Below are 12,156 nucleotides of genomic sequence, written 5' to 3'. Positions count from 1 at the left end.
ACATCCAGTGAGGTTGGAGATGTTCCTGTTCTAGAACATTCTTGAATTTGTGCTCCTTTGTAACAGGTGCACTTTATCAGGATTCAGTAGGCCCTTCCCCTCAGCCCACTGGACGGGGAACATTTAGCATCACCATATATTAGAACCGAAGAAAACTTCTTTGGATTGACTAGACTGGTTCTAGTTTCATTCTCCTTCTAAAACACTGGCTCATGTGAAATTGTTTGTTTTTTAATGACTTCAATATTGACTATTTATTTATAAGATTTTATTTATTCATGAGAGACAGAGAGAGAGGCAGACACAGGCAGAGAGAAAAGCAGGCCCCATGCAGGGAGCCTGATGTGGGACTCGATCCCAGGACTCCAGGATCACGCCCTGGGCTGAAGGCAGGGGCTCAACCGCTGAGCCACCCAGGCACCCCAATATTGACATTTTAAAATTGAAGTGGCATGTTGTTTGTTTTCTTAATACTGCTTTATCTCCACAATCACAAGTTAATAACTGAATCTTTTTGTATTTTTGTTCAGTCCTGGCTGTATATTGCTAGATGAGCTGGAACAACATTGAGAGGCAGGGCCAGCTCACCTTTAATATGTCCCCCAAAGTAGCTGTCATACCACTATCAGTAAAGGCCATAGATGGGAGATTCTAAAGGAGAGTCTTGAATCTCTCCCTTCTTACTCTGTGGAGCTTTCGCATAGAAATCAGTATTCCTGTGTACATTTATTGGTGAAATTTGTTAACATTAAGTTCAGAGCTCTGGCTTCATCCTGAGTCCACCTAAAACTCAAACCACTAATGAGTGTAGTTTTTTCATTTTGTACACGTTCTGCCAATTTAGCTTACGTAGCTTTGTGATTCCCGAAGTCACCACTAGATGGAGAGCACTGGTTTTATCATCTCAGTTCATGTCCAAGGAGTTCGGCTTAGTCCTGGTTTTATTTGCGAATTCTATGGATTTGCCTACCTGCTTAAAGGTATTAGTAACCCCCCAGTCAGTACTCAGAGCACTTCCCCCGTCATTCTCGGACACGAGCGGAGCGGCAGAGACTTTTGATTCTCCCAAAGCATGTGTGCCTAGCTGACTTTGACAGCTTTGCCTGCTTTGTGGTTCTGGCTCTCCTGCTGCCATCAGATGCCCAGCTCATGGTCTATCTAGTGCTGCTCTGGCATTTTTTTGTGCTTTCTGCTGGTGATGTTGGTATTTACTATGGCCCCCAAGTGTAGGGATAAAGTGCCGGGTAGTGTTCCTAAGGCCAAGGAGGCTGTGATCGTGTCTTGTAGAGCAAACAGGTGTTTTAACTAGCTTCTTTAAGGCCTGGGTTATGTGCTGGGCCGCCCTGAACTTACGGTAAAACAATGATACGTAATATGGTGTCTTTAACACACCTTAACACGTAAGACAGGATTGTGTATTGATTTGTTTACAGAATTGTAACTAGAGCTTCACGGGAATCTAAACCCTTTATTTCCTCTAGGAGCAAATGGTTCAGTCTCCACTAATTTGATGTCCATGGTGACTTCATAGACTATAAAATTACCCCAAATAAGAGGACCAACTACATTTAACAGTCTTCAAACTCAGATTGTCCTGGCTTTTGGGTAGGCAAAAACAAATTCCTTCAAACCCCTCTCCCTACCAATTTACGTACTGTACACTTTTCATTGTTACTACTACATTGTCAGTAGTAAAGTGAACGGTTGTTACAGAGTGACAGGAGAATTTTTGTGTTATGGTAAGTCAACGAAAAAGGACATGTTGGGAGAAGCTGACCATTCTAAGAAAGGAGTCTTGTTTTCTGGTATTTTTTTAAACAAATGATAGAGTCTTAATCTTTGCATTAGTGAAAAATAATGGGGTGTTGAAGTAATAAATTAGGTAACTTGGTACTTTACATACTGTGATCAAACTCCATGCTATTAACCCTTTTAAAATACACCACAATTTTTATTGTAGGCCATTTGAAAACCAGCGCACTGTCCTAGACGTGGCTGGGTTTGGGATGGAGCTGTGGCTTACCTTCCTTAGGCTCTACAGTTTGATATGCCAGACCATTCAAGTGCTGTTCTTTGAGTGTCTTTGCCTAAATATTTTTCTGCCATTCCTCTGTGTGCAATTATCTGGTCCCTCCACCTAAAGTAGGAGACAGTTCGTGAAGTGGGAAGCCCTGAGCAACAGTAGAGCCCACAAGTGATGGAAGCCTCTGGGGTGAAGGTTCTACTAAAGGGTTGATTTTTTTTTTTTTTTTTTTTACATAAACATAACTTCACGCATTGAAGTACTCTCAGGTTTTTGTATTATGAAAAGAACACTTGGGAGTAGGTTTAAATCGTTATATTTTATGATTTTGTGAGATAGTTTTTTTTTTTTTTTTTTCTGTGTACCTTGGAGGTAAGGGATTCTCTGTGTGGGAAGAGCTCAGTGAGTGGCTCTGATGTTACTGTCATGGAGACATAGGGTCCGAGGTAATGCAGCAGTGATGTGGGGTACCCGGTGGGTCAGAAAGACCCGTGTTAACTTGTCCTGTCAGGGCTTGGACGACCTCTACGGTGCCGGACCTGGTACCCACCGACAGCTTCGTTCAACATCCCCCCTACACACACACACACACACACACACACACACACACACACACACTTGTAGAATTGAGCCTCTGGCCTTTCTCAGAGAAGTGGATGTGCTGATATCAGCCATTTTTACTTGTTGACTGACTAATTGCTCTATAGTGTGAATACATTCCTATCATTTGGGTTTTCAGACATGAATTACAAAAAAAGAAACCAAGCCTCCTATGGAAGGCGTCTCAGATGTTGGCAAGTCAGTAGGGAGAAGGCTGAGGGGATGGGATCCCTAACACAGCCATTTTTAAGAGCGGCTTCGAAACTTGAGGGGCACCTGTGAGGGGGCGCTCAGTCAGTGAAGCGTCTGCTTTCAGCTCAGATCATGATCTCGGGGTCCTGGGATGAAGCCCCGCGTAGGCCTCCCTGCTCGGTGGGGAGTCTGCTCCCTCTCCCTCTGCCGTTGCTCGTGCTTGTTCACTCTCAATCAAATAAATAGAATCTTAAAAAGTCAACTTGATTTAGTCGTTTTTTGATAATGCAACTCAGGGGTGGGGCATCTAGGGTGTCGGACCTCAGAGCCTCCTGCTTCTCTTGGAGGCTGGTGGGTGACTACTGTTCTGGGACCTTATGGGAAAGAGGATTGTGGTGGGTGGGCTCTGGTAGGTCTTGGCTTCTCTCCTGCCTGAGTCCAGGCTCATGCACCTGCTAGGCTCCTTCCTATGCTCTTCCATCTTCTACTTGTACAACCAGACTACCCTGGTTTTCCCTTCATTACAACTCCTTCTATTGTTGCTGGAGGCTAAATTTGACATACTTGATGTTATTTTGGTTGATACTTAAATACTCTTCAGATTGAAAACATCCCCTTTGAGATATTCTGAGCAAATCCCTATGTTATTTTTTATCCCTCATAATAACATTTTTGAGAGCTTGCTTTGGGACCGATCAGTAAGGGATTACTATATTCAGTTTGGGCCACGGTGACTGGGACATACATAGAAAGTGTGAAGTCTACTTTGAACCAGCTTGAGAGCTAACCATTTTTAGATATTTTTTTTGTCTCCTCGTGAGATGCCAGATGTTTTATCTGGATCAGAAATGATCCTTGTAGATATAATAAGGATCTGGAGGTCAGCTAGGTGTCCATTGGTGTCCTTTAATTTTATTTGTTCTACTCTTTTTCTGGGACAAGGCTTCCAATCCTTCCAAGCCCAACTCATATCCAGATTGCCCGGTGGGCTCAGGAGATGGATGGTCTGTGGCCTTGATGAAGCAGTGCTTTTTGGGAAAGAGGGAGTTCCACTAGAGAAGCCACACACCAAGGAAGAAAGTTGAGTGGGTCCCTCTTCTTTTTTTCTTGTGGAATCATCCCAGTGCCCTGCCTCTTCCAGAGCTCATGACCCAGCACCGCCAGCATGGACAGGGACGCAAGGAAGCAGTGGTCCACCCCCAAGAGTCCACTGCTGGCTCCAGGTACAGTTCCCGAAATCTGGCTTCATCCAGCCCTTAGCTTGTCAAGTTAGCCTGGCTAGAGTCCAGGGCTGACTGTTCTGCTGAGTCAAGGGCTATGACACTCTGTTCTCCATGGACCTCCACACACCCCTCCACTGTCTGTAGGATGATTTGGAGTCTCCGGTCCAGGGCCAGGAGGTGGGGCTCTGTGAGGACTGGGCTGAGCTGGTCTTCTAGCAAAGATTCCCGCATCACGTCACTGAGTCTGTAGTCGGCCTGGGCCAGCAGCTGCAGGTGCAAAAGCGTTTTCTTCTTTATCCTGGAAGGAGAGAGTCAGAGGAGGCAAGTAAGTAAATGTGAAGAGAAAAGGCTTGCCTCAACTTTCCCCACAAACAGCTGTCGTAGCTGTTCTGGGAGCCTTCTCTCCCCCAGTGTTTCCTCAAGCACATGTGAATGAAAACTGGGGAAAAGGAAATAAGTGACCTGTTCACAACATCTTAAGGAGATTTAAAGCCGCTGAGAGAAGTTTCTGGTAGGTGAAATGATGAAGATATTTGCCATCTCAAAAGCCATAGATACCCTCCACCTCTAAGCTGTTTTCTTGCCAACTTTATAATATTTCTCTGTATCAGACTATTGGATGGAAATGGGGTGGAACCAATCTCGACTTGAGGATTTTGATTTCATTTTATGTGAGAATCTTGACTTGCACTCAGATGTGTAAGCCGCTTAATTGTCTGACTTGTCATCAATAACCACTGCCTGTCCTACTCAGGAGGAGAGGGAGGGATGGAGGGAGGCACGTTTAAATGAGCCGAAAAGTGGAAAAAGAACCTGCTTTGCTCAGTTTTCCAGCTAGAAATAAATGAGGTGGTTTTGCTAGGCACGCAGCACGTATTTCTAGTTAGCTCGGAGCAGGCGGGCCATTTCACAAGCCTGACTTCGAGAGGTATGGAAGTGGGTTAGACATTCTCTAGCGAATGGTGGCCAAAGGTCAAAGGACTTCCTTTCAATCTGACACGAATTTGTGGGACTTTTTAAAAGATTTTTTTTCATTAAAAAAATTTTTTTTAAAGATTAGTTTTATTTCTTTTGAGGGGAGAGGGGCAGAGAGAGGAAGAGTCTTAAGCAGACTCTGTGCTGAGTGCAGAGCCAGACCTGGGACTTGATCCCATGACCCCAAGATTAGGACCTGAGCCAAAACCAAGAGCTGGATGCTCAACTGACTGAGCCACCTAGGTGGCCCTAAAGATTTTATTCTTAAGTAATCTCTATACTCAACGTGAAGCTTGAATCCACGACGCTGAGATCAAGAGTCTTATGCTCTATCGACTGAGCCAGCCAGGCGTCCCCAGTTTATGGGGCTTTAATCAGGATTTTACTTAGATGGTGAGCAAGTAGTAATATTTACGAGCTTATGTTAAGTGCTGAGCGAAGCAGGGAATCTGATTAGTCGTGTCAAAGACTATCAGGCTCTGTAAGGGTGAGCTCTTCTCTGAGTGGGTTCGAGATTAAAGTTGGCGACTGAAGGGTTTAAAAAAGTCCTCATTCATCCTCTGCTGACAGATGGGAGAGATGGGGGTTGCCGGGGAAAATTCTGTCAGTGGACAAGAAATGAGGTCATTCCTGCTCCCCTACCCACTGGGGGTCCTAGCCCAGTGAACACTGAGACCTTCTGAGCTCGGCTGTGGGGGGATGGAGAGTCACCTTGCCACCTGCCCTGGAGCTGGAGGCTCACCTGCAGCACTGGGACAGCGGGGACAGGATGGAGAGTTCGTCCTGGGAGTGTCGTCCAAACCTGGAAGGGGACATGGGCGTTCAGGGTGGCCTGCAGCACTTCCCTCCTAATGGTTTCCAGTCTCCTCTCCCTCAGCCTTGTTTGGACTCACAGCGCGGGGTAAAGTGCCAGGGGCCATGGAAGCTGCCTCTCCAGCCCCCTCCTTGTCCATCAGCTCCCAAGAGCCTCTGTGCCAGCATCATTCCTTCTTCCTTCCTTCATTCACTCATTCATTCATTCCCTAACTACAGGGGGCCAGACACTGAGGATGGGCCATGCGCTCTGCCCCCCAGACTGAAGCACTGAGTAAAGAAATGTGGGAAACATCAGTCTGTCTCACCAGGATGCTCTCGGGTTGGAGGAGAATCCAGCGTTACTTAGCAAAGATCAGGAGAAAGAGGAACTGGACCAAGTCGGGCCAGGACACAGGGAAGGTGACCATGCAAGGGCCTCATTCTCGGGGGGCCTCGGGGTTGTCCTGAGCAGCTACGGCCGGGAGAGCCGTGTTGGGACGCTTACCCTCTGGCGTTGTCAAGGTGGATGAGGAACCCATCATCCCCGAATTTGGTGAACATCTCATAATGGTGCCGGTCCATATTTCCTGTAAAGGAGGGCGGATGCTTCGGACGTCTGCGTCCTCCCCGGGCACGGAGGCCTGTTCGCAGTTGTCAGGAATCTGAACCCAGGGCCCCACGCTTCCCACGGTTATCAGCGACGGTGCAGAGGGAGAAGGAAGCCAACGGAACAAACAGACCCTCGTGTGGACGGTTTTCACCTGGTGGAAACCTGGGTCCTGGGGGCCAGCCTTGAGTGAGGTGCCCTCTGACCAGGGGAGCACGTTCACCTCTGTCCTCTGGGGCCTCTGGCACTTGGAGGCCGTGGGTCGTGCGAGGTTCCTCGGGCCTCAGAGTCCAGGCTCTGCCTCGTTGCCCAAGGTCACGGCGAATCCCAGCCCAACAGCCGGGGCCAGGGCCACCAAGTGCCCCAGCGGGGACCTACCTATCAGGAAGTCGAAGATGGCCATGTCAATGATGTTGAGGAGGCGGTTGCTGCTGTTGTACGGGTAGATCTGTTTGACGGTGTCGCAGTAAAGCGGATTGACCTCCCACCTGAGGGGGAGAAGAAGTCCTGGGGCTGGAAGAGCCAAGATGGCGAGGTGTTGGGGGCCCTCCTCACACCTGCCCTCGCCCCCCAAGTCCCGGCTCCCTCACCCCAGCCCGGGCTCCCGGCAGCTCCTGGCCTGCAGGCTGTAGGTAGCTGGGTACATGGGGGGCCCCGGGGCAAAGACACGTGGCAGGCTGCAGACTCCACGTGGGGGAGAAGAAGGTTCTGGGTCCTGAGCATCCATTCTGCTGGGCTGGGTTACCGTGGGCCGGAGGGGAGGCGGTGGGGCAGGAGGCCACCTGTCCCTCACCTGCTTCTCTGCAGCTCCTGTCACTGAGCCCCCTGGACCTGGCCCCCTAGTTCTCCTGGACCATTCAGAGCCCCCCTTCCCTTCAAGGCCCCCATTCTCTCTCCCAAGCTCCGGCTGCTAGGATGCCCCCTTGTCCCTCCATCTACTGGGCTCCGGCTCAGCCTTCGCGGGTCCCCTAGGATCTGTCGTGTCCTCCAGGGACCCTTCCCTGTTCACTTCTCTTCCCATTCATTCATTCAGCTGATAGAAACCAAGTACTACCATGTGCCAGGGGGTGCGCTTGGCCCCGGGGGGCCTGGGGTGGGGGGAACACCTCTGGGGCTTGGCTTTCCGGGGCTTACTCAGGTGGAGCAGGTGGAGCAGGTGTTGCTCCTTCCGGCTCTGCATGTGCTTCTCCGGATTACAGCAAGGGAGCCACTGTGTTTTCATAATCTGGCTACTGGTCTGACGCCCCCCGCCCAGGACTGGGAGCTTCTGGAGGGAAGAGCCTGTGTCTCTCAGTTCCGTACCCCCTCGCACATAAGAGGCTCTTCGTGACTGAGTACCCCAACTAAAGGGGGGAGAACAGGCACAGCTGGCCCCAGGATCCGGACGAGATCAGGAAATGACTGGGGTTTGGGGATCCGAGAGCCAGGCTGGCTGCAAGGCCTTGGTGCAGGGACTGCAGCCCCGCGCAAGGGACGGCATCACGGCCAGGGGGCCCACTCACTCTTCTTTTCCTGCCAGCGAGTAGGAGCGGATCCAGGGGTTGGGCACAGACAGCCTGGGGGCCAGGTTGAGGGACGGCAGGAAGGCGGACAGGGAGCCCTCCAGCAGGTGCGGGTTGCCACAGACGGCATATTCAGTCTTGCACATATATGGGCACTTGGCAAAGAAGCACACGTTGCTGGCTGGAGGGTGCGGGAGGAGAGAGAGAGGAGGCCTAAGAGAAGGAGGCAATGCCATGTTCCTGCCCCCACCCCCGCCCCCCGAATCCTCCAGGAGGGAAGGGAAAGCCTCAACGCTCAGCCAGGGAAGAGGCCAAAGAGGAAACTATTGCTTTCCCCGGCGTCGGGGCTCGTGAACGCTCCTAAACCGAGCATCCTGGGTACCAATTTTTCAGATGTCTCAGGGCGGAGAAAGTGCGGGACCCAGCCCCACTGCATGCCATCCAGGTGACTAGAATGCTCTTTGCTTGAACAGGTGACATCTGGTTCCAGGAGGCTGGCAGGGCAGTTCCCGTGCACACAGGCCACTTGGCATCTCACAGACTACCTTTCCCACCCCCAGTTCACCTGGGGTGATGCTCAGGTGGGCCGGGGTGGGAGGGCCTGAGGGCAGCCTATAGCCATCCCAATGAGGGCGGGAGCTCAGGCCATGCTCTTCACCCCAGCACATTGCTCTGGCCAGTTCTCTACCTGGAGAGACGAAGAAAACGCTCTGCAGGATTTCATTCTTGGTGACTTCCAGGATTTCCTTGGTGACATTGACTAGCCTCCCCACTGTGGGTGGCACCCGGCGGAAGTCCAGAATCCTGCAGGAGAGAAAGCCCTGTTCATGTCTGAGGACTAGTCAGGGGGTCGGAGGGTGGCCCATTGGAAATGGCATTCCTGACCGTACCCAGCCCGGCCAGTACTGAGCCGACCGCGCCCGGGGCCAACCTGTATCTAAAGAGGCCGGAGGAGGGGTGGAGAAGGAATCCTTATTCTAGCAAGCCTCCTGGGCACGCCTTCCCACCACCTGTGTTCTAGGTCAGAGCTTTCCATACTTCAGTTGGGCATATGTGTGACCTGGGATCTCGCTCACACGCAGGCTCAGATTCAGTGGGTCCAGGGGGAGCCCGAGATCCCGGATTTCTGAAAAGCTCCCAGGCCCCGACTGCCAGCCCATAAAACACACCTAGAGGAGCCACGACAGGCACAATGGAGGGGAGGAAGTTCAGCAGTGTGCTTTCAACCTTTTCTTTCTTTTTTTATAGGTTTTATTTATTTATTCATGAGAGAAACAGAGAGAAAGGCAGAGACACAGGCAGAGGGAGAAGCAGGCTCCATGCAGGGAGCCCGATGTGGGACTCGATCCTGGGTCTCCAGGATCACACCCTGGGCTGAAGGGGGCCCTAAACCGCTGAGCCACCCGGGCTGCCCTCAACCTTTTCATATCACAACCTTAAGACTCCTGGGATACATGGGAGTGGATGCATTCTTCCCATTTCCAATCAAAAGACTAGAGCAAAGAGCAAGGTCAGGTCCAAGGCAGCAGCCTGAGCAGCCTGGCAGGGTTGGTTCTCTTTCTAGGTCATTCATTTCATCACCTTAGAGGCCTCGTGTTGTTCAGACGTGGGGTTAAATGGGAAATGTGTTGAGTTCAAAGGCGCCACTGAAGTTCACGAGGAAGAGAGGAAGACAGGGTGCCAGAAGGAAGAAGTGCCAGGGAGGCCCCACCTGAGGTCTGCCCAGCGGCCCTGTGGTGGTCCGTCCTTGCGGGGGCCCAACCCTACCTGTCCAGGTGGAAAGCTGCGATCTCGGCGTTGTGTCTCTGAAAGTCAATGAAGTAGAAGAAGTCCTCGGGGGTCTCTTCATCTCGCTGCTGTCTGGAAGGAAGGGAGGAATCAACGCCCTGGACTCAGACTTCATGAGGAGCCTGAGGAGAGAGCTGAGAAGCATGACCGGAGGGAAGAGAAAGCAGGCTTTCGCGCTCTTAATGTACACGTGCATGATGGAAAGACATGCCAGGGACAGCCCCCGGCCCCCTTGGCTGGGAGAAGACTCACGGGCTTCTTGCAGGACCTTGTCCTGCAGGCACACCCCGTACCAAGTCTCCTGCCTGAGCCACTTTGGTGCCAGCAGCTGATACTTTTAAAATTAGTTGAGTTAGGAAGAAATATAGACATTCTTCGGCAGGTATAAGCAGAAGAGAGGGACTGGCCAGCCAGCCAGAGGTAGCACAGACCCAGATGTCAAGAGTTAGAGGTGGGGTAGGAGGCTGGGCTCTTCTAAAAGGAAGAGTGTCCTAGGGATGCGGTTTAATGCAACTGACATTTGAAGACCAGAAAAGGTCCAGGTCTTAGGGTGACGGGGTAATAAATGAGCTTGTCCCCTCAGAGAAACCTCAGCGGAATCCTGAGAGGGAGCCCAGCCAGAGGCTTGAGGGAGGCTGGTGTAGAGGAGACTGATTTTATACATTTAAAAATCTCTAATGGATTCCTGAAAAGCAGCAGGCCTGCCCGAGTGTGATGGGCCGGCCAGGTACGTATGTACAGAGAGCTGCCTCCCGATCATTCCGGGCAGCGTGGCCTCTGGCCCCGAGGTTGACTTTGCCTTGCTGCTAATACACACGGAAGAGTGATGATCTGTGATGATTTTTATAATCCGCCGCGTGGGACTGCATGAGGGCTGCAGAAGCAATTCAAATGTAAATACACATAATTTTGCAGAAAGCTGTAAATACACAGCTCCAGCGATCGAAAGACATAGTGATGTGCACTTGGCCAAAAAATACAAGTCCTGGAGACCACGGTGAAGGGCTGCTACAAGCAGGTGTTCTGTTTTACAGGGTGCATCCTCATTTCAAGGACAGGTCCCTGGGCTGAGGCATGCCCCCCACCTTCTCACTAGCGGCGCCGCTGGATGTCTAGGCACCAGGGAGCAGACAGGGGTCCCCCTCTCCAAATATTAATTCCTGAATTCCCTCCATAAGAATACGCAGTCTCCCCGACACCTTTTAGAATTTTCTAAAACATCATTTCCCTGTTTCTGGATGGCAAGTCTGGATGTGATTTTAAATTTGAAAACCATTTTTACATCAGTGCCTCTCAGGCTTTGGCAAGCGTTGATGTATTCCTCGGTGCCTGTATTATATATATATATTACACGAAAAATGCAATCTTTAATTATGGTCATATTTATATTATCCAAAGATAAATTTCTACTTTCCCTTTTTAACATGGGACAAATGTTTTTTTTTTGCTTTCAATTACCTATCGAAAAAAATGCATGCCTTTCCGAGAAATACGTCTTAAAATGATGCTTTTTGGCTTTGGACTAAATTGTATACAAATGCGGATTACAGTTTACGTTATGGCATAAGAATAGACAAAATGGCTTTTATGACCCAATGTTGGAGAGTTTGCATTCTATTCAGGAGGAAAGCTGGTTCATTTGAACAGTCTTTGCCTGTAGTTTGTAAGTGATGGGGGGAGAGGAGAGGCTGTAGGCTGGTACTTCCTGTGCTTTCCTGCATATAAAACACGGCCAGTGTGAGTGCTTTTCCTCCCCACGTACGGAAAGGGAAAGCAAGGCTCTCCTGCTGTATAATGAGCTTTAAGTTTTAGAGAAATCACAGCCATCCTAATGTGCCAGATAAGAATTCTCAGAGAATGCAACTCACGGATCTGATGCTGGGTGGTGGATTTGCAGATTTATCATTGTTTTTATGCTTCCCTTTGATGTCTCCTGTTTCTACATCATGTTCCCTTTGCCTCCTCTCTTTAACCAGGGCTCACTTAGGAGTCTACACTAACCCCCATGACTGACCATAACAATCCCTAAAAACCCTGTAATGCCCAAACGTGGTGGCTCTGTGTTCACCTGACAGGTGCACCAAAGAACCACCTGCCTGCTTCTCGAGCCTTGGCTAAACCAGCCACGCATGCTCACTGCGATCGCTCCCTTTTATTTTTTTAAAAAAGATTTTATTTATTCCTGAGAGACACAGAGAGAGAAGCAGAGACACTGGCAGAAGGAGAAGCAGGCTCCATGCAGGGACTGGATCCCAGGACCCCGGGGATCACGACCTAAGCCAGAGGCAGATGCTCAACCACTGAGCCACCCGGGCGTCCCGTGATCACTCCCTTTTAAAAGGAACACAACTTTTTCTCCCCAGCATTTTATATGCTTCAATATCAGATGAGATCCCCTCCCCAAACTGTCCACATTTACTAATTTTTGGTCAAAAACTCCCTTACGGCTGC

The 12,156-nt window shown here is 50.2% G+C and overlaps 1 protein-coding gene across 2 annotated transcripts in view; it reads right to left on the bottom strand.

The window, feature by feature from the left end:
- Positions 1-3,701: 3,701 nt before the first annotated feature.
- Positions 3,702-12,156, bottom strand: part of FAM20A (FAM20A golgi associated secretory pathway pseudokinase) — a 49,082-nt gene continuing 40,627 nt past the window's right edge. For both annotated transcript variants that reach the window (XM_072781029.1, XM_072781030.1), the window contains 7 exons: positions 9,685-9,777; positions 8,606-8,721; positions 7,918-8,098; positions 6,794-6,903; positions 6,314-6,395; positions 5,756-5,815; positions 3,702-4,336 (listed from right to left, as the gene is read on the bottom strand). In XM_072781029.1, the coding sequence (XP_072637130.1) occupies positions 4,072-4,336; positions 5,756-5,815; positions 6,314-6,395; positions 6,794-6,903; positions 7,918-8,098; positions 8,606-8,721; positions 9,685-9,777 (907 nt within the window). In that variant the 3' untranslated portion in view covers positions 3,702-4,071. The remainder of the gene's footprint in view (positions 4,337-5,755; positions 5,816-6,313; positions 6,396-6,793; positions 6,904-7,917; positions 8,099-8,605; positions 8,722-9,684; positions 9,778-12,156) is intronic.

The sequence above is a fragment of the Canis lupus genome, chromosome 16, assembly GCF_048164855.1.
Source record: "Canis lupus baileyi chromosome 16, mCanLup2.hap1, whole genome shotgun sequence".
In the NCBI taxonomy this organism is placed as follows: Eukaryota; Metazoa; Chordata; class Mammalia; order Carnivora; family Canidae; genus Canis; species Canis lupus.
Note: the sequence above shows the minus strand (reverse complement) of the source record. Positions and strands in the feature narration are given on the sequence as shown.